The sequence below is a fragment of the Phoxinus phoxinus genome, assembly GCF_949152265.1.
Source record: "Phoxinus phoxinus genome assembly, chromosome: 12".
Classification (NCBI taxonomy): Eukaryota; Metazoa; Chordata; class Actinopteri; order Cypriniformes; family Leuciscidae; genus Phoxinus; species Phoxinus phoxinus.
The window spans coordinates 2601989-2628276 of NC_136887.1; the positions used below are offsets into that span (position 1 = coordinate 2601989).

Sequence of the window (26288 nt, forward strand, 5' to 3'; positions counted from 1 at the left end):
TGTTTTGTTTTTAAAGGGACAGTTCCCCCCAAAATGTTAATTCTGTCATTATTTACTCTCCCCGATGTCCCACCAGACTTTCACTAATCTTTGAAACACAAATGACGATCTCTAATCAAATCTCAGAGATTTCTGTCCCTCCACTGAAGTCTGTTCACCCAAAATGTTCATTAAAAAAATGTAAAATAAATCCATATTATGAGTCGAGCGGCTTAATCAGACTTCTGAAGAGTTTAGGCTTTTATTCACATAGAAACATTATTAATTAAATCTGCTCATCATATAAAGTGATCGAGTTTCTTCAGAAGTCAAATTTTCTAAATATTAAGTTTCCAACCCGCATTCCCGCGACAACCGTGAACATGAGTTGGAGATCAATATTTTTAAAATAAACTGGTAAATAGTTTATTTTTGTGCAAACAAAGCACTCGCATCACTTCATAAAATTGAGATTAAACCACTGGAGTCGCATGGATTACTTTAATGTAGGGGTGTAACTAGGCCTGTCACGATAACAAATTTTGCTGGACGATAAATTGTCCAAGAAATTATCGCGATAAACGATAATATTGTCGATCTGAGACCATTTTCATCTAGAATAATGATAATGGCATAATAATGCACATACACCTTTCAAAATTCAATAAACGTTTATTTCCAAAGACTATTTAACACTGAAAATGGAAAACATTTTCAATATCCACAATAACAATGAACAAAACAACCAAAAACAATAAAAGCAATGGACTCTCAGTCTCTCAGTTCACACAGATGATAATATAGTTAATGTTCATAGTTCTTTTTTAATTTTTTATTAACTAAGTTCACATATCTAAAAATGAACTAGTTCACGTTCATTTGTTAAATTCTTTTAACAAAGATGTAGGCTATTATAATAATAATGATATTTCAACACAATATCTCGTTATTTCGAAATAATATGTGTGCGTGCATCTGTAAATCCGGTGACGCGTGTATTGATTTTTATTAATAAACAAGTGTTTTCTCTAAAAGTGTCGACTCGGCTGCAAAGATGAAGTTGACGATCGCCATCTCCGTGTGGACGCGCTTATAGAGAGAAATGCACATAAATAGGCTAAGGCAAGCCTAATAATGGATTACATAATCAGAGAGTAGCCTTTTTCTTTTTTTGTTTTGAATTATTTCGTTTAAAGACATTTCAAGCTTTGTGTATTTGATGTATTTGTCATGTCTGTGTGAGGCATACACTGAGTTTCGTTAAGTTAGGATGTGCTCTAGTTCACGTGCAATGCAAGTGAGCGCGCGGGCGCCTCCGTTATATTTGTTTCGTCGGCCTATTCATTAAATACAGGCAATTGGTTGATGAAAAATTGATTAAAATTAAGATACAATTTATACAAAACGAAATTCACTTTAAAGAAAGGCTTTCTATAACATCTTCAACTTCAACGGTCAAAATCATGTCTGACCCGCTCCATGTCTCATATTGCGCATCCTATCTCGGTCGTGCTGTTCACTTTTCATAAATCAACATAAATGGAAAAAAAATAACATTATAATATTTGAACAAATATGAAACGCGCTTTTTTAAATGGCTATAGTATAGTAGGCCTACATATCCTACTCTCTATTTGTACAAATTTCTGCACATTAATTTAATTCTGAATTTTGCACACACAAGTTGAAAGGCATTTGTTCAAATCAAGTTCACGGATAATTGTGCGTGCATTTATTAGCCTAATCATTATGATACTAAAATCCTAACAAATAGGCTATGCTATGTACAAAAAATCAGATGAGTTCTCTCGAAAAATCTCTCGTTCACGTTCATTGTATGAAAAGTGATTTGTTCAGTTCAGCGTTCGGCGAAAATATTGAACGCGTTCATGCACAACACTGGTTACCGGTTTTAGTCGATACTATTTTACAACAAATGCGACATACCGGCTCGCTCAGGTTAAGTGGTTCACCACGGTCATTCGGTTTAAATCCGAAGTGCTCCCACACTGCAGCTGTTGCGTTTGGCTTTGAAACCAATTCCATGTCACAACAACTTGCGTCTCGTCTTTTCGCTCTACTCGGCAGTCGCCTCAAGCACTCCCGCTTCCCACACAAAGTCCATGTGACTGACAAGCGCCGCCTCCCCACACAAAAGACAATGCAACTGACAAGAGGGTTCACTTCTCCTACGCTAAGGAAACGAGAGTTGTCATTCATTCGCGGATAACAAACAAGTATGCAAATGAAATTATCGCGGCTAGAAAAATTATCGAGGTCATTTTTTTTTATCGTGCGATTAATCGATTTATCGACTATCGCGACAGGCCTAGGTGTAACAATATATCATGTCACAATATACCGCAATACAAAACTGCATCAATCTATATTGTGTGTAGTTCACCGAAAATGAAAATGACTGTGTGTGAAAAAAATCAAGTTTTCAGAGTTGTAGTGTCAGGACTACATTAAACTACTATATATAATGTAGAATTAGGGCTGGACAATAATTCAATATCAATATGTATCGCGATATAATTTTTCTCAATAACGGTGATATGATTTTTAAACACATTTCCGATATTTCGATATACATTGCAGGCATGGGCTACGTTTTCATTTTTACTGCGTGATATAAGCAGCACGGCACAACGGTTCATATATTCATTGTCTCCAAATTGACCGTTCGCAAAGACCCGCCCCGCCCCCTTTAGTTACTGTTGCTATGTCCAACAAGCCACACAGGTTTTTTTTCGGTGCACGAATTTACACGGAGAATACACGGTATAAAAATAAATAAAACGCGCGTGCACATTAATGAATGTAATGCGGAACTACTGTTAGAAACGCGGGTTCAGTAGCCCTGCCTTAGCTAGGTTTGTGCTGTCTATGTGTGTGCTAGCCTCCGCTGCGCGCGCGCCTCCCTACGTGGACGAGGCATTTATACTTCGGATATACCAGATTATTCCTTATGACATTAGAAAAAAAATGGATATGAGAACGTAACCTCCAACTAAATTAACGTTATCTTAAATAATTTCTAAACATTGTTATTTAGTTTTGTGAACCTTTTTATAAAACATGGCCATTTATTTTTATTTAAAGGGCTTATATCTGCTATTGTAGGCTCATTTAGTTAATGTAAGCAACTAATATAGACGCAAGAACTGGTGCCGGTGCGGTGAGATGCACATGCTCGGCCAGATTCGGCTCGAAGTGTACTACAGACTGAGACATGCACAATACAAATAATTGCCTTCTGCATTTTTGTTTTGCTTTTCCTTCCATTGTACCGAACTCGTCCCGAACCGTGATGTCTGAACCGAGGTATGAACCGAACCGTGACTTCAGTGTACCGTTCCACCCCTAATGGAGGGACAGAAATCTCTGAGATTTCATCAACAAGATCTTCATTCGAGGGTTTGGAACGACATGAGGGCGAGTAACGAATGATATTTGGGTGAACTGTGGCTCCAGCTCCAGATAAACACGAGAGAGGGGTCTTACGGTGAAGAGGAGCGGGTTGTAGACGGGCAGCGGCAGCTCCACGGTGCCCAGGTGTCCCGGACAGCTCTCGTAGTCCTGCATGCAGGTGGAGCAGATCTCCTTGCTGTCAGCCGGACCCAGAGCCAGATCATACAGCCCGTTCAGGGCCGCGCTGCCCACGCCGTCCAGCAGCTCCGGGTTAGTGACCGTCTTCACACTCAGCCTCCTGAGAGAGAGAGAGAGAGAGAGAGAGAGGGAGAGAGAGAGGGAGAGGGAGAGAGAGAGAGGGAGAGGGAGAGAGAGAGAGAGAGAGAGAGAGAGAGGGAGAGAGAGAGAGAGAGAGAGAGAGAGAGAGAGAGAGAGAGAGAGAGAGAGGGGGAGAGAGAGAGAGAGAGAGAGAGAGAGAGAGAGAGAGAGAGAGAGAGAGAGAGAGAGGGAGAGAGAGAGAGAGAGAGAGAGAGAGAGAGTCAACTCAAGCTATAGAGCTTTATACACCTCAGATATGGTTTCAAAGCAGATTCACAGGAAAACATGTACATGTACAAATTAACTAACATTTAACTAGATTAATACAAGCTGTAGAAGTATAGTATATTATATAAATACAGTAGTCAACATTTGATGTATTCAACGACATGAATTTTGAACAATAAGTTACCCGTTCTTGTCTTAAAGGTACCATGACATGGGGTTATTAATGTTAAAAAACCTCAAAAAAGTGAAAATTTCATGTCATGGGACCTTTAAGGACAACTTTGATTCACTTTTTTGATCCACTTCAAATGTTGACTACTGTATAAGTACATTCTTAGTTCATGGTAAGTTAACTAATGTAGTCAACTAATACATCAACAATCAAGCCCTTATTTGAAAAGTGCCACCATTTCAGTTCAAAAACTGTGTAAAGTTATTGAGTTATGAAGTTGAAGTAGTGGACTACTTTCAGGAATTATTGAGCTTCTTGATTGTGTTATATTTGACTCAAACGAAACTTAATGTTTTAAAACAGCATGACAGCATATTTATGTTGTCACAAAGCTCAACATGTGTTGTTAAATGACCGGTGTGTTTTGGTAATAACTGTTGTTGAGTCTTTAGTTTACATTACAGTAACATGCAACTGATCTCCGGCTAGCTGTGCAAGTTAGTTGTAATGTAACGTTAGTATTATTATCATTACCTTAATTCATCCGCGTCGTACATCCCAAACGACAGGCCCTCTAATCGCCTCCATGGTGTTTCTTTTGAAAACTGCATTTTCTTATTAAACTATGTACATTAGAATATAAATCTCTCTGTTTTCCCCATGTGGGTCATGTAGCGCTGCTGTACATGTGGGAGCGCGTGCTGCTGGACGCCTGGACGAGACCAGGTGACACGGAGGGGTAAATTACACTGAAACATGAACAAAAAAACGACAAAAGCAGAAACGTTGACCTAAGGAACAATGGTAAATATTAATTATTTGCTAGTAAAACACCTACATATTAATATTCTACAGGGATGTATGACGTATAGTTTGTATTATTATTGTTGTTTGGTCAGATGGTATATCCCGGCCGTAGAGAACCCAATGATTGGTAGAATTGAAATTAGTTTGAAACTTTCAGAATATTTTTTTTCTCTTCGCCGTTTATTTTAATTCAATGTTTATTAAACTTTCTCAGTGTCATTATCAAGACGTAAATTATTTTCCACACCGCGATTTAAGTGGAATTTAAACAGCCAGGTCACATGATAACTGTTACTTTTCACAGCGCTGATCAGGATGGACCAATGACAGCCCGAGATTTCCTCAGCGCTTCCTGTTGTTTTGAAGCCAAAGCGGATGGTTTTCGATCACGCACTCGGTGTCATGGCGTCCTCCTGTTCTCGAGCTCTCAGGCATCATGCTTGTAAGAGTAGCAGAATATTGCGCATCCATCTGCAGAATTCATGGCCTAATAGGTAAGATGAATGCACAAGAACATGCTTACTTGCGCCTTTTTATTAAATTACGGTGTTGTCATTTCCATGCATTTAGAGAAATGACTGGTTGTCTCTAGGTCATTTCAAGGGGCTGTAACTTATGTCATCTCACGTCGGCATATCATTAATAACTGTTCAAGTTTTACTAGAATATGAAATGTTTTATTAGAATGAAATAGCTAATTATGGGGTTTGATTACAGGAGTTTTGCTCTGAATTCTGCTGCAGACCAACAACCTGCCGTTTCTTCACTAGGTTTGACAACTCATTTCTGTCTTTTAATAGGAAAATTCATGTGCTTTGTTAAATTAAGCTGCCTTCTAATCAGAAATCTTTTTATTATATATATTTTTTAGAAGAAATAGTCATTCCAAAGAAGAAAACATGGTATGTACTGTTCTGATCAACATCTCAAAAGATCACTTGTGTTTTCTTATTAATTCACACAGTCAATTAATTTTATTAATGATTTAATTTACTTATTTGACCGGACGCACAATACAGGTCTGATATTGGACCAGTTTCAACTGGCATCCCTCAGGGCTCTGTTTTAGGACCTTTACTTTTTACCTTTTAGTCTTTATTTATTCCTGCTTGGCAACTCTAGGTATTAAGTATCACTTTTATGCCGTTGACACACACAGAATTATATTATTTTTTAATACACCTATTTACTATTGTTTAATTATTTTGTATTTTTACCTTTGCGCTTTGAGTAGCTTCTTTAAAGGCACCATAGAAATAATGTTTTTTATTATTATTATCAGGAGTAAAGAGGCTGTCTTACAGGCACTGGCATCCACCGTGAACAGGGTATGTTAATCAGACAACTCCAACATCCATGTTATAAACCTATTTGTCATCTAATATCATGTAAACAAAGTTACTGTGTGTGTGTGTGTGTGTGTGTGTGTGTGTGTGTGTGTGTGTGTGTGTGTGTGTGTGTGTGTGTGTGTGTGTGTGTGTGTGGTCTAGGATCCTACAGCATCAGATTACAGATTCCAGGATGATCCATATCTCGCTCCAAAAACAGCATTGGAGTTTGTGAGTATCTCATAACGATTGAACTGGCTATCAAACCATTAGAGAAGTTCACAATCGGCATATAAATCAAAACTGGCTAACGTTACTGAATGTTGAACCCATGAAGGGGAAACGACTGAAGCTTTGAGGTGTTGATGAACTCGATCGACTCCGTCTGTGTGTTTTGATCATCGATCTGAATCCCATCCGGACGAAGACTTTGAGAAAACCATAATTTTCTCAGCTTTTTGCTCAATGTTGCTATTTAGGAAACTTACCCACATTCAAGTGTTGATTAAAAAAAATGCTTGAAGCTAGAATAAAATGTTCAGATATTCATACAACAAAATATTCTGTGGTTGATTAAATTTCTTTGAAAATGGTCAAAAACGCTGTTGGTGGCTGGCAAGTTTTTTTTATTATGAGTTAAAGTAGGCTATATGCTGCTAGTTGTGAACATAGATGCACATTACATGAAAACACACACACTGACCTGTATTTCTCCCTCACAGAAATTATTCTCCTTGTCCCAGGAGGCAGGCAGAAATGCTGCCAAATATTTCATCAACAAATACCCAAATTACTTCCAGAAAGACTACGCACACCCTCATATCCCCGTGAGTGCCCAGTGCTTGTGTCCGGTGGTCTGCTCTGCTCATGCGTGTGTGTGAATGTTGTGACGCATCTGCTGTGTTCTGTTGGAAGTGTCTGATGCCGGAGACTCTGGAGGCTCAGATAGAGGAGGCGTCTGAAGCGGCGCTCGCAGAGAGAGTTCAGCTGAGGAAGGTCAAAGCTGCTGTGGATCTGTACGACCAGCTGCTGCAGGCCGGTGAGTGTGTGTCTGCGTCTGTGTGTGTGTGTGTGTCTGCGTCTGTGTGCGTCTGTGTGTGTGTGCGTCTGTGTGTGTCTGCGTCTGTGTGTGTCTGCGTCTGTGTGTGTCTGCGTCTGTGTGTGTCTGCGTCTGTGTGTGTCTGCGTCTGCGTGTGTCTGCGTCTGCGCGTGTCTGAGTCTGTGTGTGTCTGCGTCTGTGTGTGTCTGCGTCTGTGTGTGTCTGCGTCTGTGTGTGTCTGCGTCTGTGTGTGTGTCTGCGTCTGTGTGTGTGTGCGTCTGTGTGTGTGTGCGTCTGTGTGTGTCTGCGTCTGTGTGTGTCTGCGTCTGTGTGTGTCTGCGTCTGTGTGTGTCTGCGTCTGCGTGTGTCTGCGTCTGCGTGTGTCTGCGTCTGCGCGTGTCTGCGTCTGCGCGTGTCTGAGTCTGCGCGCGTCTGAGTCTGCGCGTCTGAGTCTGCGCGTCTGAGTCTGCGCGTCTTAGCGTCTGTTTCTGAGACTGCTGTGTCTGCGTGTGCGTGTGTGTGTGAGAGAGTGTGTGTGAGACTGATGACGAGTGTGTTGTGTGCAGGTACAACAGTGTCTTTGGACGTGACCAATGAGCTGTTAGAGCTGATCTGCTTCTATGGAGATTGTGATCCCGCACAGGAGAACGTCCCAGAGCAGAGGACTGAAGAGACGGTAAGGCCTCTCACTCTCACACTGCTGGATGCTCTGTTGCTGTAGCCGCACTCCTCCGGCACGTGTGGTGTAGGGGCGAAGGGGTTTTTAAAGGGGTCCTGTTTTTAAATCTGTGTTCAGTGTGTGATGCTGCTGTGTGAGCTCTGAGCTCTTCTCTACATCAGTGTCAGTGTTTCTGAACTCCTGAAACGCCTCCATTGCAGTCTTGAGTTTCTTCCGCGAACACATCACAATATTCCTCATTTAACCTTCATCCTTCTCTTGCCCTAAAAGTATACTTTTTAAAAATTACGTATTTAATTTAATTTAGATCATTTAAAAAAAAAATAGTTTTAATGCAATTTGTTGGGGAGATTATTTTATTTCTTTTCATTTAACTTTAAGTTAGTAGATTTGATCAATTAATAATGAATAAATAAGCACATTCCTCACATTCTTTCAATTTCAAAATAAAATAACTCACAATTTCATGCACAACCCTTTTAATTCAGCTCGAAGTATCTTACATCGGGTGTCTCTGCCGACCTCTTGTGGGAAATAAACATTATAACATGATATTTCATGACTCTAGATGGCGATATAGTACCCTGGAAATCCAGAGTTCCCACGAGAGCACAAGTTGAGTTTGCTCAGCGAGTTATGATGTAATAATGCTCATTAAATATGGCCCTCTATCTGAGCTGCACCAATCACATCGGGTTATCCGGCCAGAGGCGAGGTGACATTAGTCATTAGTAAACATTGCAGGACGGCTCTGGATGAACACCAGTTGTTGGAAACGGCTTTGGCCGCTACAATGAAAGATTTAGACTTGGAACAGAAGACGGCGCTCGAATCGCTCCTTTGCAAGAAGGAAGTGTTTGCTGTATAATCCACCAGTTAGCTCCGCTGGTAGCTAAGCGTTCGCGGCTTGGACTGTGTATTGCTGTGATTGGTCGTAGTGTCAGCCAATTGCGTGCAGTGAGATTTTCAAATGCAGGCTTGGTGCCGCCCCTCGAGCTGGTGATGTTCATTAGTCGACGCCGGACCGTTAATCTTTCAGATTTAGGTCTGGGTTTTCAGGCTAGCGTTATATCTCTATATGGAGCAGATGAGCTGTTCCGCTAAACTCAGTCCTGTTCAGTGTTCAGATACACATGTAGACATTATAAAATATTTTTTGGGTAAAGTTTTAGCATTTGAAGTTTGAATTTTGAGCATTTTTAGGTTTTTCTGTGTGTACTAAAACATTCCTTTCATTCCTAATGGGGTCAAATTGAGGATTTGTTACGTTTTAAAGTTTCAACCACAACTCCTTGAATCAATTAAACTTTTTTTTGTGTGTATATTAGTGGTTCAAGTGCAACAAAAGTCTTAGGGTCTTGGACCCCTCTGATGAATTTTTAATTTTCAAAAAAATAATAATTTCCGGTTAGTCAGTAGTGTGTTAAACTGGCGGTTATGGTAAGGGGCGGGACATTTCACAAACACACTCGAAGCGCTCGACCAATCACAACACACTGCTCCAGCCGACCAATCAGAGCACAGTGTGCTTTTCAGAAGGAGGGGCTTCATAGAGACAGGAAGTAAACAGAGCGTTACTGACAGACTGGGAAGAGAGGAGCCGCAACAATGGAGAATATGAGGAAAATAATCAGGAAAACCTGTTCTAGTCGAGCCTGAGAACAAGAGTCTTTTACATAGTTTCAGCTCTAAAATCAGTTTGGATAAAATAAATGTGACTATTGAACCGATGACAGTGAGTTTTATAAAACCAATGAGTCTTCTGACACCCCGTGTACTAATGGTGATCTTTCTCCACCGTGTGTCTGTGAACTCCTCTTGCCCACGGAAACCCCAGGAGGACGTCCAGGAGGAAGCGCAGGCTAAAAAAGCGAGAGGAGCAAAACCCTCAGACGCACTGAGGACCCCCTGGAAGTGAGTGATTACGGTCTTCTGATTAAACCTGGTGTGGACACTACTGGTCTGAAGGTCGGAATTAAGATTTATTATTTTTTTTTGAAAGCGGCTCTTCTGCTCACCAAGGCTGCATTTATTTGATTAAAAATGCAGTAAAAACGGTAATATTGTGAAATATTATTATAATGTAAATCAGAAGTTCTCTATGTGAATATATAGTAAAGTGTAATTTATTCCTGTGATCAAAGCTGAATTTATCATCATTACTCCAGTCTTCAGTGTCACATGATCTTCAGAAATCAGTGTAATATGATGATCGAGACACATTTATGATTATTATCAGTGTTGAAAACCGTTGTGCTGCTTCTTATTTTGTGGAAACCGTGATACACTACCATTAAAAAGATTGGGTGAATAATATTTTAATAAATTAAATTAATTATTTTATTCAGCAAGGATGCATCAAATTGATCAAAAGTGACAGTAAAGACATTTATAATGTTACAAAAGATCATGTTAGTTAGTTAGTTTATTTCGGTCAACTTCAAAAGAAAAACAAAAAAAGAAAGAAACAATTTACAAGCAAACATAGAAAAAAAATGTAATTACACTGAAAACAATATTTGAAAAAAAAAAAAAAAATTTGATCGACTGAAAAGGTGTCGGCTGAAGCTGATCCTTTTTACATATAATTTATTTAGCACACAACACATCCCAAAATCATCTTGCGTTCAATGACTAAAGAAAGACACTGTGACAGAAGACTTGTGTAATGACGCTGAAAATTAAAGTATAAAAATACTTCACAATATAAATTTTTCACTTTTATTTTCACAAATAAATGCGATTCAGATTCAAATGCGAACAAAATAATCCTAGGTATTGACCAGTTGTGACCGGTAGTGTATCTGCCTAACAGAGATGATGATGCACTGTTTGTCTGGTTTCTCCCACAGAGAGAATAATAATGCCGAGCGGATCTTCGCGCTGCTGTCGGAGCCGAACACGCGCTCGTACAGCGCTCTGATCCGAGGCATGGTGAAGGTAACGTGTGCGGGAGCTTCTGCTCATGCATTTCTCTCAGCGGTACATCGCCCAGCGCATCGGTATCGGCCGATATGTGTTCATTTCTGATGTTATCGGCCCGATAAGAAAATGTGCCCGATAATTAAAGCTGATAAATAATGTATTGTTTCCTCCAGCTGAGACTCTTCAGATGCGCACTGTTCAACATGTGCTTCTGAACTGCTTGAAATATGGAAACTTCATAAAAGGAAAATACAGTTCAGAGCAACATCTGCAAATCTGTAATATCGGCTACACTTATAATGAGATTATTATAAATGTGTGTTTTTGGGACTCAAATTTGAATGGTGACTTTAGGCTCTCAAAAATTATATACAAATTTGGATTCAGATTTATCGGCCGATATATATCGGTTATCAAATATAAAGAATTATCGGTTATCAGCCAAAATGTTAATGTCGGAGCATTGCTAGTTTCTCTACTGGTTAGACGGCAGAAGATGACAGTGTGTGTGTGTGTGTGTGTGTGTGTGTGTGCTTGATTTGATTTGACAGTATGGCGCTTCTTCGAGAGCGTTCAGCACCTACACGGACCTGCTGAACAGCCGGCTGACGGGTGAGGCCTGCTTTACGCTCTACATGCTCGCTCAATAACTCAGATTTAGTTCTCTAAAGAAGACTGCATGTGTGTCTCGCTCCTGCAGCGGATGTGCACATCTTCACCGCCCTGATCGCAGCGGCCCCAGACGTGCAAGAGAAGTACAATGAAAAATGGGACCTGATAGTGGTACGTGACGTGTGATTGTGTTGCAAAGCCACTTTCTTTTTTTTGTTATTTTATGTTTAATTTGATCATTCACATTTCATATAGTATATTTCCGTTTACCTATAGTGCTCAATGCAGTCACAAAGTGTCTTTACAAATATGTACAATTACCTAATGTGTTTTAAATATAAATTGTACTCCAGATTTGTTAAATTGTTTAAAAGTATAAACATTTCTCCCATTTTTACAAAAAAAAGAAAGTTAAATAAAACCAACAACATTAATAAGGGTAAACAATAATAATAATAAAAAAGGTAACCATGTACATCCAGGGAGAGAACATGTCTTAGTTAAATTTGGCCAAACCGCCCCGTCTTAAGCTCCGTTCACACCGCCAGCGATGTTGTCGCTGTATGTCGCTAGTCTCTGTCAGAGTCCTGCACGGGTCGGGTACCCGCGGGTGACCCGCACATTTTGCTCAAACGGGGGAAAGGACATTTGAGAGGTGATGACTCGTTCATGAAAAACGTCACAAAGAAACGGAAAAAGTAGCTTAATGATTATTGAATAGGCTATGTCAAATATAGCCAGGAGACGGAGCAGTCTTTTCTTTCGTTTTGAATTGTTTTGTTTAAAAGTACACATTTCAAGCTTTCTATATGTTTCTCAGGTCTGTGAGGCATGTAGCTTTTACTACGCTGAGTTTCGTTAATTTCCAGTTCATGCGCCGTTGCCTCCGCTCCGTGTCCTGATGCCTGCTATTACTTCTTATTTATTAAATTCAGACAATTGGTTATAAAACATCATTTAAAATTAATACAAAACAAAATTAAATTTAAAGAAAGGCTTTATACAGTAAGAAACTTAATGAAGTGGTCAATAATGTCTGGCCACTCTGTCTCCCGACATATTGCACAACTTATGATCTTAGGCTATAATGCTTTTCACTTCTCATATAATCAACATTGATGAAATAATATATAAATATATATAAAATTGTGAAGCTGATGTGCTAGACGAAATTGAATTGTTTTGTGGTAACGTTAGCCATGTTCTTGGCTATCGGCTTTTTGACCGCTTCGGCTGTTGTCCTTGTGTTAAGGCAAGCCGCCAAAGGCAATACAAATAAAAAAAAAGTGTGTCTATAATGTGATTGGCTAAACTGATTTTATTTCGGGTGCGGGTCGGGTCTCGGTTCTATTTTAAGCGGGTCGGGTTGCGGATTTTAATTAGTGCTGCTGTCGGAAAACGGGTCGGATGCGGTTTTAAGCACTGCGGGTACGGGCGGGTGCGGATTTACAAAATCGGACCCGTGCAGCTCTCTGTACTGTGAAGTCGCTTGTGGGCGTTGGTAGTGCTGTCGCTCTAATGTTATTGGTTGACTGGACGTCTGGCCATATCTATACTAAATACCATCACAAGTGATACAACTATATCATTTTAATTTGACTAGAAATCATAGGCTCAAAAGAAACGGTGTGCTGTTGGGAGAGTGTTTTTATATTCCCACAGCAGTGTTCAGTGGATTAAATCATTTACTCGATCGATCAAGCAACAAATTAAACTCACTCATACGGTCATAAATTACTAAAACGTAATTCGTATTTGACAAATAATACAGTTTCTTGTCTCTAATAGTCAACACAATGCAGGGGAGACTGTAAAGTGAACCGCAGCAGTGCTAAACTTGCATCAGAAACGTACAACACTCGAACTATAAATGTATGAATTAAACTCACTGAGACTGTCGACAGTTTCTTTTCCATGCATCATTTATTATATCCATGAATGTGGTTACAGTCAAATCATATAAAACAGTGAAATCGCCCTCGAACTCTGTCTCGCCGGCACTCGAGACGGTGACGTAACGTGAGATAAAGTCTTCTTTTCTATTGGTTGTTGCTCGCGAAAATCGCTTTTCATTTGCATAAAGTTGAAATTTCTGAACTTTTGTCGCTTGTCTCCTGTCGCTTGACACGCCCACATTCTCTCGCCAACGGTCACTGTCGCTCGTGTCGCCGGAAGTCGCCAGCGCTCCATTGAAATGAATGGGATCTTGTCGCTGCTTGTCGCTGGCGGTGTGAACGGGGCTTAAGGCCATCAGCGAAGCCAGCTTGTGCATCAGTGTGTGTGTGTGTGTGTGTGTTGTGCAGGATCTTCTGAAGCAGATGGCGGAGCAGAAGGTCAAGCCGGACCTCCTGACGTTTAACGCCGTCCTGAAGGCGTTGAGGCGCTGTGGCTCTGTGGGCAAATCTCAGGCCTTTCCTGTGATGAGGGAGATGAAGGCTCTCAACATCGGTGCGATGAGTATACTCGTGTACTCCTGCTTCTACAGACATGAAGTGTGTATGCTTTAACTTGTGTGTGTAATCGATCCTTCTTCTTCTGATTTCAGACCCCTGTCTGGCCTCTTACGGTCACGTGCTCAGCATATTTTATAAAGCAGGTCATTTAATGTCTTATAATTACAATTCTCTCAATTCTTAAATAAATGAGCTAGTAAAATATGCGTACTTCTACACGTAAACACATGATCATGCATTTCCCATCATGCTTTGCTCTGCAGGTGCCCCAGTTCAGGGCCAAAAAGACATTCTACAGGAAGTGATGTACGAGGTGTCGGGGAAGAGCTTTACCCCTCAGGACCCTGATGATGGTATTGTTACAGGGTTTGCTGAATGGGGCTTGTGCTAATACACACACTTGTAATATTTGCGTGTGAACAGTCAGCTATTTACATGATGTATTTCCTGTATGTGGATTTACACATTTTTATTTTCAGTACATCGCAATAATTTTTTTTTTCTAAATGTCTGTTCAGTAACGGATGATAAAATGTAATTGTGCTGCTTCTCATTAAGTGATTAAAAAGAAGTTTCAAATGTTCAAAACACTTACTAATCTCTGCACAGCAGACTGGGCTATCTGACCAATCAGAGCAGACCAATCACAACAGACTGGGTTATCTGACCAATCAGAGCAGACCAATCACAACAGACTGGGTTATCTGAGCAATCAGAGCAGAGTAGACCAATCACAACAGACTGGGTCATCTGACCAATCAGAGCAGAGTAGACCAATCACAACAGACTGGGTCATCTGACCAATCAGAGTAGACCAATCACAACAGACTGGGCCATCTGACCAATCAGAGCAGAGTAGACCAATCACAACAGTCTGGGTCATCTGACAATCAGAGTAGACCAATCACAACAGACTGGGTCATCTGACCAATCAGAGTAGACCAATCACAACAGACTGGGTCATCTGACCAATCAGAGTAGACCAATCACAACAGACTGGGCCATCTGACCAATCAGAGCAGAGTAGGCCAATCACAACAGACTGGGTCATCTGACCAATCAGAGCAGAGTAGACCAATCACAACAGACTGGGTCATCTGACCAATCAGAGCAGAGTAGACCAATCACAACAGACTGGGTCATCTGACCAATCAGAGCAGAGTAGACCAATCACAACAGACTGGGTCATCTGACCAATCAGAGCAGAGTAGACCAATCACAACAGTCTGGGTCATCTGACCAATCAGAGCAGAGTAGACCAATCACAACAGACTGGGTCATCTGACCAATCAGAGTAGACCGATCACAACAGACTGGGTCATCTGACAATCGGAGTAGACCAATCACAACAGACTGGGTCATCTGACCAATCAGAGCAGAGTAGACCAATCACAACAGTCTGGGTCATCTGACAATCAGAGTAGACCAATCACAACAGACTGGGTCATCTGACCAATCAGAGTAGACCAATCACAACAGACTGGGTCATCTGACCAATCAGAGTAGACCAATCACAACAGACTGGGCCATCTGACCAATCAGAGCAGAGTAGACCAATCACAACAGTCTGGGTCATCTGACAATCAGAGTAGACCAATCACAACAGACTGGGTCATCTGACCAATCAGAGTAGACCAATCACAACAGACTGGGTCATCTGACCAATCAGAGTAGACCAATCACAACAGACTGGGCCATCTGACCAATCAGAGCAGAGTAGGCCAATCACAACAGACTGGGTCATCTGACCAATCAGAGCAGAGTAGACCAATCACAACAGACTGGGTCATTTGACCAATCAGAGCAGAGTAGGCCAATCACAACAGACTGGGTCATATGACCAATCAGAGCAGAGTAGACCAATCACAACAGACTGGGTCATTTGACCAATCAGAGCAGAGTAGGCCAATCACAACAGACTGGGCCATCTGACCAATCAGAGCAGAGTAGGCCAATCACAACAGACTGGTTCATCTGACCAATCAGAGCAGAGTAGGCCAATCACAACAGACTGGTTCATCTGACCAATCAGAGCAGAGTAGGCCAATCACAACAGACTGGGTCATCTGACCAATCAGAGCAGAGTAGACCAATCACAACAGACTGGGTCATATGACCAATCATAGCAGAGTAGGCCAATCACAACAGACTGGGCCATCTGACCAATCAGAGCAGAGTAGGCCAATCACAACAGACTGGTTCATCTGACCAATCATAGCAGAGTAGGCCAATCACAACAGACTGGGCCATCTGACCAATCAGAGCAGAGTAGGCCAATCACAACAGACTGGTTCATCTGACCAATCAGAGCAGAGTAGACCAATCACAACAGACTGGGTCATATGACCGAGCAGAGTAGACCAATCACAACAGACTGGGCCATCTGACCAATCAGAGCAGAGTAGGCCAATCACAACAGAGTGGGCCATCTGACCAATCAGAGCAGAGTAGGCCAATCACAACAGACTGGGTCATCTGACCAATCAGAGCAGACCAATCACAACAGACTGGGTCATCGGACCAATCAGAGTAGACCAATCACAACAGTCTGGGTAATCTGACCAATCAGAGCAGAGTAGACCAATCACAACAGACTGGGCCATCTGACCAATCACAGCAGACTGGGTCATCTGACCAATCAGAGCAGAGCAGACCAATCACAACAGTCTGGGTAATCTGACCAATCAGAGCAGAGTAGACCAATCACAACAGACTGGGTCATCTGACCAATCAGAGCAGAGCAGACCAATCACAACAGACTGGGTCATCTGACCAATCAGAGCAGAGTAGACCAATCACAACAGACTGGGTCATCTGACCAATCAGAGTAGGCCAATCACAACAGACTGGTTCATCTGACCAATCAGAGTAGGCCAATCACAACAGACTGGGTCATCGGACCAATCAGAGTAGACCAATCACAACAGTCTGGGTAATCTGACCAATCAGAGCAGAGTAGACCAATCACAACAGACTGGGCCATCTGACCAATCACAGCAGACTGGGTCATCTGACCAATCAGAGCAGAGCAGACCAATCACAACAGTCTGGGTAATCTGACCAATCAGAGCAGAGTAGACCAATCACAACAGACTGGGTCATCTGACCATTCAGAGCAGAGCAGACCAATCACAACAGTCTGGGTAATCTGACCAATCAGAGCAGAGTAGACCAATCACAACAGACTGGGCCATCTGACCAATCACAGCAGAGCAGACCAATCACAACAGTCTGGGTAATCTGACCAATCAGAGCAGAGTAGACCAATCACAACAGACTGGGTCATCTGACCAATCAGAGCAGAGTAGACCAATCACAACAGACTGGGTCATCTGACCAATCAGAGTAGGCCAATCACAACAGACTGGTTCATCTGACCAATTAGGGCAGAGCAGGCTCTCGGAAAGGCGGGGTTTAGAGAGACTGAATCCTTTATCAAACTGTGTCAGACTCTGTGAGAAGAGAGCTGATGCTGCAGTGGATATAATGAGAAGATTGAAGTGTTCAGTGTACTGCGCTTAGGCATTTATCAGAAATGTGATTAGTCTTGCACACTTACTTCCTGTCACACGAATACACTTTCAATTGGCCAACACCGCAAGTGTGTGTATTAGGACTAACCCTAAGCATTACACTTCTGCATGTATTGATGCCTGTTTAGAAACGCCTACAGAATGTCTGAATCACACCTGTACGTCACACCTGAATCACACCTCTACTGTCACACCTGTACGTCACACCTCTACGTCACACCTGAATCAGACCTGTACTATCACACCTCTACTGTCACACCTGAATCACACCTCTACTGTCACACCTGAATCACACCTCTACTGTCACACCTCTACGTCACACCTGAATCAGACCTGTACTATCACACCTCTACTGTCACACCTGAATCACACCTCTACTGTCACACCTGAATCACACCTCTACTGTCACACCTCTACGTCACACCTGAATCAGACCTGTACTATCACACCTGTCACACCTGTGCGTCACACCTGTCACACCTGAATCAGACCTGTACTATCACACCTGTCACACCTGAATCAGACCTGTACTATCACACCTGTCACACCTGTGCGTCACACCTGAATCAGACCTGTACTGTCACACCTGTCACACCTGAATCAGACCTGTACTATCACACCTGTCACACCTGTGCGTCACACCTGTCACACCTGAATCAGACCTGTACTATCACACCTGTCACACCTGAATCAGACCTGTACTATCACACCTGTCACACCTGTGCGTCACACCTGAATCAGACCTGTACTGTCACACCTGTCACACCTGAATCAGACCTGTACTATCACACCTGTCACACCTGTGCGTCACACCTGTCACACCTGAATCAGACCTGTACTGTCACACCTGTGCGTCACACCTGAATCAGACCTGTACTATCACACCTGTCACACCTGAATCAGACTTGTACTATCACACCTGTCACACCTGTGCGTCACACCTGTCACACCTGAATCAGACCTGTACTATCACACCTGAATCAGACCTGTACATCGCACCTGAATCAGACCTGTACTATCACACCTGAATCAGACCTGTACATCGCACCTGAATCAGACCTGTACTATCACACCTGAATCAGACCTGTACTATCACACCTGTACTGTCACACCTGAATCACACCTCTACTGTCACACCTCTACGTCACACCTCTACGTCACACCACTACGTCACATCTGAATCAGACCTGTACTATCACACCTGTACTATCACACCTGTGCGTCACACCTGTCACACCTGAATCAGACCTGTACTATCACACCTGAATCAGATCTGTACATCGCACCTGAATCAGACCTGCACTATCTCACCTGTACGTCACACCTGAATCACACCTCTACGTCACACCTGAATCAGACCTGTACTATCACACCTGTCACACCTGAATCAGACCTGTACATAGCACCTGAATCAGACCTGTACTATCTCACCTGTACGTCACACCTGAATCACACCTCTACGTCACACCTGAATCAGACCTGTACTATCACACCTGTCACACCTGAATCAGACCTGTACATCGCACCTGAATCAGACCTGTACTATCACACCTGTACGTCACACCTGAATCAGACCTGTACATCGCACCTGAATCAGACCTGTACATCGCACCTGAATCAGACCTGTACGTCACACCTGAATCAGACCTGTACTATCACACCTGTACGTCACACCTGAATCAGACCTGTACTATCACACCTGTACATGAATCAGACCTGTACTATCACACCTGTACATCGCACCTGAATCAGACCTGTACTATCACACCTGTACGTCACACCTGAATCAGACCTGTACTATCACACCTGTACATCGCACCTGAATCAGACCTGTACTATCACACCTGTACCAGACCTGTACTATCACACCTGTACGTCACACCTGAATCAGACCTGTACGTCACACCTGAATCAGACCTGTACTATCACACCTGTACCAGACCTGAATCAGACCTATACGTCACACCTGTACCAGACCTGTACTATCACACCTGTACGTCACACCTGAATCAGACCTGTACGTCACACCTGAATCAGACCTGTACTATCACACCTGTACATCGCACCTGAATCAGACCTGTACTATCACACCTGTACGTCACACCTGAATCAGACCTGTACTATCTCACCTGTACGTCACACCGGAATCAGACCTGTACTATCACACCTGTACGTCACACCTGAATCAGACCTGTACTATCACACCTGTACGTCACACCTGAATCAGACCTGTACGTCACACCTGAATCAGACCTGTACGTCACACCTGTACATCGCACCTGAATCAGACCTGTACTATCACACCTGTACGTCACACCTGAATCAGACCTGTACTATCACACCTGTACGTCACACCTGAATCAGACCTGTACGTCACACCTGAATCAGACCTGTACTATCACACCTGTACGTCACACCTGAATCAGACCTGTACTATCACACCTGTACGTCACACCTGAATCAGACCTGTACGTCACACCTGAATCAGACCTGTACTATCACACCTGTACGTCACACCTGAATCAGACCTGTACGTCACACCTGAATCAGACCTGTACGTCACACCTATCACCCCTGTCTTATCACACCTGTACTTCACATCTGTCACACCTGAATGACACCTGTACAATCAAACCTGAGTCACACCTGAATCTCACCTGTGCTGCTGTTGTTTTCCAGCTCAGTTCTTCATCACCGCCATGAGAATCGTAAGTGCGCTTACACACGACACCGCTTGATGGTTAATGCCACATAATTATGAAGCGTGACGCTGTGTGGCGTCTCTGTCTACAGTGCCTCGACACCAAGGACATCGAGCAGGCGTACAGGGTCCATGAGCTGCTGGGAGTCGGAGACAACTGGAGACTCGTGGGAGATTATGTCAAGCAGAACATCTACTAGTGAGTATATTCCTGCAAACTCAATCACTAGCAGCTTTTCCGTCTTCATCTGCGTTAAACTCAATCCACATTATTCCTGCGCCCCATGATGGCTTTCAGATTTTGAGATTCTTTGTGTATTCCAGTGAATTATTAATAAGCTTGTATGGCGTCTAACCTGTGTGTGTGTGTGTGTGTGTTTCAGCGCGCGCTTCTTCAGTCTGCTCTGTCTGATGGAGAGTGTGGACGTGATGATGAAGTGGTACAGAGATCTGGTTCCCTCAGTGAGTAACACACACACACACACACACTCATGCACTGCTACATGTGAACGCACACAGGATGTGACATCACTGGTGTGATCTGGTTTCAGGTGTACTACCCCAGTTCTAACGTCATGACGGATCTACTCCGAGCGCTGGATACCGACAACAGATTAGAACTCATCCCGCAGATATGGAAAGGTGATTGACAGATTTATTGATTATGGGCCACACCTATCTTAGGGTGTATTCACACCTGCCTTGTTTGGTTCGATTGAATCGAACTCTAGTTCGTTTCCCCCCTTGGTGCGGACCTTTTGCGCAGGTGTGAATACAGCAATCGCACTCGGGTGCGGACCAAACAATCGAACCGAGACCCGGCTGAAGAGGTGGTCTCGGTACGGTTCCAAACGAACTCTGGTACGGTTCGTTTACGATGTGAACATGAACCGGCCCAATATCGGCCCAATATCAATATCGACCCAATATTGTTCGTTCAAGTGCGAAAGAGAATTCCATTCCGGCACGCTGTCTGGCCACTACTGTTGCGCGTCTTTCTGCGCGTCGTGAGTGCATCATTGGAATGGAATGAATGAATGAGTGTGTGCGCATCAGGACATTCACACACAGAGCGTTCTCTTTAGTCTAATCGCGCATAAATGCTTTAAAAGCATTTGCATGAATACGAGCGAGTTCATATAATGTAACGATAGTTACAATACAGGGATGGTGTGTGTGGGGGGGAGCTGTGTTAATTTACGTTAAACTGGTCAAACTTAATCGCAAGCGTTAACGTTGACAGCACTTGTTAGCAGTATACAATAAGAATCTCATTATTTGAATGTGTGAACATAGCCCCTCTCTATGAATCTAAACTTTATACTTTATACCCACTGTCAGCATCCCATATAGACGCACACGAGAGCATGTTCTCTCCGCCGGAACCGTCTTGCAGCACATCGTCGTCTTCTCAAAATCCGAATTATAACATCGTAAAGATGACATTGTGTCATATGATACTCATTAGTTTCTTCATATTGCGTTTGTAGAGAATAACACAAAAACAGTAAAAGAACTAGGGCTGTTTTCGACTAAGGATTTTCATAGTCGAATCTGATTCGTTAGATTTTGCCGTAGTCGACTGATAGTCTAATTTTTTTTTCTTTTTTTTTTTTTTCTTTTTGATAGCAGCTAGATTTTTTCCATTTCAAACAAAAGAGCTAAAAAAAAATATGGTGTGTAACAAATACCTTTTATTAATTTAAAGCCAGATGAACAAAACATATCACACATCAAACATCAGAAAAGTTCACATAAAATAGGAACACATTGGCTTCAAAAACAACAACGTGCCAAAACATGCCTTTATCTCTCACTTAGGAACCTATTTCTTGGCTTTTAATTCACAGTTCACACTCGGGAATCGGGATAAAATAAATAAATAAAATTAGACTTAGCGCAACAGCCTGGCACTAGTCCAAAATGTCATAAACATTTTTCAAAATACAATAACCCTGCCTGAATAAATAAAAACAATTACACAACAACGAAAATAAACATAGGCCTAATATAAGTTATAATCGAATGGGCTTCAGAAAGTGCACATGCAGAAAAAAAAGAAAAGAAAAAGGAAGGATGTCTTCGTTGCTGAGACGCTTCGCGCGCAGCCTTCAGCTTGCACTTAACTTTCTTTGGGTCATCTTTAACCTTCTCGAAATACTCCCACACTTTTGATGATTTTTTAGAAGCCACTGAGAGCCAATAAATCCGTAAATGCTAACAAATGCGGTCCGGACGTTAGGCATGTAGTGTGCTGCTGCTCATTGGTTACATAACACTCAGCGCCGCCGCTCCCACCACGCGCATCACGCGCTGTGCCCAAGAGCTGAGGGGGCACCAAAAAAATAGCCTAATAAAAAATCAATAATTATAATGCAGATATTATTTCAGTATAGAAATACAGACATCCCAAAGGAAGTTCCGGGAGTCTCCCGCATATTGATAGCGGCTCGCTGATGCCCGCGAATTAGTTAAAATCTCCGGAATCTAGAGCGAGCGCGCCCGCGAGACAGAGACTGTGCTCCAAACCGCGTAGCGCGTGCATGGCAGAGAGGGAGAGAGAGCAAGTCCGCGCGCGTGTTCCTCATGAAGACGAAGTTTCTCGGGGTAGGGGGCATCATAAATAAATTATGCAATTACGCATAGCAAAAATGGCTAGCGGCTCTGATAACACTTCCCTACTATTCGACCATGAGGTTCATAGTCGAATCAGACCTCTCCGAATCGAATCGCCGAATCCTCGACTATTAGAAGTCAGGCCAAAAAAGAACAAATATTGCAGTACGAAATATCTCCAATTTTTTTTATTTTTTTTTTTATTTTATTTTTTATATATCTCCGAGCCTTTTTTTTTTTTTGCACTTCCTGATTTCTCTACTTGAGAATCCTTGTCCAATGAATGGACGACCTTAGCACACGTGTGGTTTTGTTTACACATTTTGGTTCACTTGCAAAAAGAGCAGTGTGAAAGCGAACCGTACCAAACAAAAAAACAAAAACAAAAATTTGGTCCGGACCAAAGCAAGTGAACTATCGGACTTTCCTGGTGTGAATACACCCTTAGTGTCTGAGCCTATGGCATCCCATAGATCTGGCACACAGATAGAGGACCTTCTGCACATGAACCACACCCAATGTGGAGTCTCTAACTCACTCCCTCTAGCGCCACCACCTGTCCAAAGTTGCACTCATTTATGCTAATAACCTTTGAACCATCATTTCCCATCATTGAAATTTTCCTGCCATTTTGGAATTTCTGAAAAACCTACTTTTTCAAAATTAAATTTTTACGCAAATTGAACCAGATCATCATTCCATTGTGACAAAAAATTATGGAAATCAAGTTTATTCTTCAAACTGTTGAATATCACATTAACAAATATGATGAAGAGCACGCCAAGTGAACGTGAGGCTATATCTCCACAACGCTTTAGCGTGTTCTGGCCAAACTTGGTGTGTGTTATGACAACCATGACTTGAGAATACTTGCTCAATTTTGGTACAGTGCCACCTAGTGGTCAGGAGATATGAAAAATGGCAATTTTTGCATGTAACTTCTGAATAGTTTGGCCAAAACTCATGATAAATCAGAGCAGTTGACCGACAGTGGTCTGAGGAGAACACCTGAGAAACGTGACAGAATGGACGATGCTCCTCTGGATTTACACGCGTGCTGCTCACGCTCTGCAAGACCAAACTCTGTGTCATTAGCTGGGTTTCCATCCAAACGTGAAGCCAATCTTTTCAAAATTTGCCTAAAAAACAAACAAATGCGAATTAAGTGCGTGCCCATCCGGTTGTTTGAGCGGATGATGCTGGTATTGGTAACCTTGTTAATAAAACGCCATCAGCGGAAACAGCCGATTAGCCAGTTTAGTTTATTTATCCCTTAGAGCAGTGGTTCCCAACCTTTTTTTGTCTGAGACCCCCTTTTTCCCAAGAAAATATTTTAGGCCCCCCTTCACATTTACTGATATTATCGCTCTTGTAAGCTTGCAGCAAGGATGACAAAATATGTTGTTTTCAAACAAACGGTATGTTTACTATAACCAGATATGTTTATGCACAAAAAATAGCCTATAATATTGAAAACACAATAACAAAAACATCAGTAGGCCCTTTGTAATTTAAAAACGTAAGCCCAAGAGTAGCCTATCAATTGGCCCTATTTGAAATGCAATAACAAAAATATTCACACTGGTGTGCAGGTAAAAAAAGAAAGAATATGCTATTACTAAATGACTGCTGTCTGGGGCCTCAATACTGGCATGTTATTTGTGAGGCTTTGTTTTTTACGCTTTTGGCGCTATAGCGAGCGATAATAATGCGTCTTACGGAAGAACATTGTAGCCGGAACTACTTCTCTCTGTGTACGTCTATGGCGAGTCACGCAGGTCCTGGGCTACTCCACATCTGAACCCGTGTAAAATAGTCCCAATGTAAACACTTATTATTATAGGAGTACCAGTGGCTCAGGATAAGACAAAAACACAGATTGGAAAATGGATTCATGATGAACTCGCTCGTTATATAAATGTAGTCAATTTTGAATAGAAAAAGTTAAGGACTTTTATTTAATGCTCATTGCTCAAAACTTTTCAAAATATGACCCCTTGTGGGCCGCAACCCCCTGAAGATTACTTAAAGTCCCCCTGTAGTCATTAATTGTATCCCTTAAAACTCATATTTGATCACCAAAATTACATATTTAAACGTTTCATGTCTTTAAAAATCTTGAATGTAACTCGACACCCTTTGCCTCATTTAGTATGCGTGGTTCTATGAATATGCAAATGAGCCCCGCCTCCTCCCACTCACTCACTCAGAGATCCACTGGTGGACGATCACACGTTGATCTGATTGGTTACAAGGTAGTGTGTGACGTCAGAAACACCAGCGATTTGATTTCACACCGTGTTTTTGAGACTGTCTTTGGTTCACTGCAGTTTTAAGCAGAAAATACTCAGCAATGCTGTCCACTTATGAACTTACACATGGTGTGTGTTAAAGCAGATTAAAAACACCACATACACACATAAACTACATTAAAAGCTGGATTTACACCACAGGGGGACTTTAAAACCTCCAGACTCCAGCATTTCGCCACAGGAACATGTGACATGTTCTCTTTCATCATCTCGTGTTCGAGATCCACCTATGGGAAGGGCATCCGTACCTGACCTCTGCAGAAGCATCCAATTGCACCAAGTCTGGCTAGACAGACAGAAGCGCGCAGCCAATGCCAGGTAAGGCCCCGCCCCCTTACCTAGTGGCATATAATGCCTGCAAGCGCTGCTATTCTCCAGTTGACATTCGCTTCTCGCGATCTCTGCACTGACACAGTTCGGTTGGATTACGCTGCTCACTTTCGTGTCTTCAGGAGGACATATCGCCTGATCAGCCTCTGTCAGACGTGACAGTTGTCTTTTCAGCCTTTCTGCTGTGTTCTGCATTCGGAGCCGCCCGCGCTCTCGCCGTTTTTCACCTGCTCCTCCTTCCACGGCTGCCCGCCACGGATTTTTCCGAGTTCTTCTCCGGAATGTCGCTGTCTAAACCTGCCGCTTCTCCGGGGAACAGCCTATCACGGGCCTGCCCGGCCGCGTGTGGTGCGCTCATCGCCGCTAAGGACCTTCACCCGTTCTGCGTGGTCTGCTTGGGCCTTAAACATGCTCAAGAAGCCTTGGAGAACCCGGAAAATTGCAGTCACTGCCTTATGCTGCCCAAGAAGCTTTTACGACGTCGTCTGAAAGTTGCAGCGACCCAGTGCTCCGAGCTCGGCCTCTCTGACTCGAATGGGGGACACGGTGACGACGACGCGCTACCGGGGGACTCCCGGGGCGCCACCTCTCTCATTTGGGCTGACCAGCCCAATCCCGCGTTCCCCGAAGAGGACATCTTCGCGGGCAACCTCACGCTCGTCGACGAACCGGCCGGTTCCGGCGATGAGGATGACGCGGCACTTCTTGGGGTCTCAGAGGACGAGGAGGCCATCCCGCCCTCTGGCTTTCCCCAGGCTAGCGCCCACACGGCCTTGCCTCAGTCCATCCTCCTGGAAGTTTGTGAGCGAGCGGCCGCTCGCCTCAACATGGAATGGCCGGCT

At 42.8% G+C, this 26288-nt stretch overlaps 2 protein-coding genes across 8 annotated transcripts in view; one reads left to right on the forward strand and one right to left on the reverse strand.

The window, feature by feature from the left end:
* The window catches only part of polr1a (RNA polymerase I subunit A), a 50462-nt gene extending 45615 nt beyond the window's left edge, over positions 1–4847 (reverse strand). The window contains exons 1-2 of the mRNA XM_079629736.1: positions 4646–4847; positions 3487–3691 (exon numbers count right to left, since the gene is read on the reverse strand). Of these exons, the coding sequence (XP_079485862.1) occupies positions 3487–3691; positions 4646–4722 (282 nt within the window). The 5' untranslated portion in view covers positions 4723–4847. The remainder of the gene's footprint in view (positions 1–3486; positions 3692–4645) is intronic.
* Positions 4848–5105: 258 nt separating this feature from the next.
* ptcd3 (pentatricopeptide repeat domain 3) overlaps positions 5106–26288 on the forward strand; it is a 35487-nt gene continuing 14304 nt past the window's right edge. For 5 of the 7 annotated variants that reach the window (XM_079630485.1, XM_079630487.1, XM_079630486.1 and 2 more), the window contains exons 1-19: positions 5284–5412; positions 5636–5688; positions 5790–5820; positions 6201–6246; positions 6409–6477; positions 6969–7073; positions 7162–7285; positions 7852–7961; positions 9802–9878; positions 10817–10904; positions 11441–11501; positions 11590–11672; positions 13805–13949; positions 14047–14097; positions 14218–14307; positions 20167–20195; positions 20281–20387; positions 20572–20650; positions 20740–20830. In XM_079630485.1, the coding sequence (XP_079486611.1) occupies positions 5294–5412; positions 5636–5688; positions 5790–5820; positions 6201–6246; positions 6409–6477; positions 6969–7073; positions 7162–7285; positions 7852–7961; positions 9802–9878; positions 10817–10904; positions 11441–11501; positions 11590–11672; positions 13805–13949; positions 14047–14097; positions 14218–14307; positions 20167–20195; positions 20281–20387; positions 20572–20650; positions 20740–20830 (1558 nt within the window). In that variant the 5' untranslated portion in view covers positions 5284–5293. Of the gene's footprint in view, positions 5413–5635; positions 5689–5789; positions 5821–6200; positions 6247–6408; positions 6478–6968; positions 7074–7161; positions 7286–7851; positions 7962–9801; positions 9879–10816; positions 10905–11440; positions 11502–11589; positions 11673–13804; positions 13950–14046; positions 14098–14217; positions 14308–20166; positions 20196–20280; positions 20388–20571; positions 20651–20739; positions 20831–26288 lie in introns of all 7 variants that reach the window. The other 2 variants (XM_079630490.1, XM_079630491.1) reach the window with 1 other exon arrangement.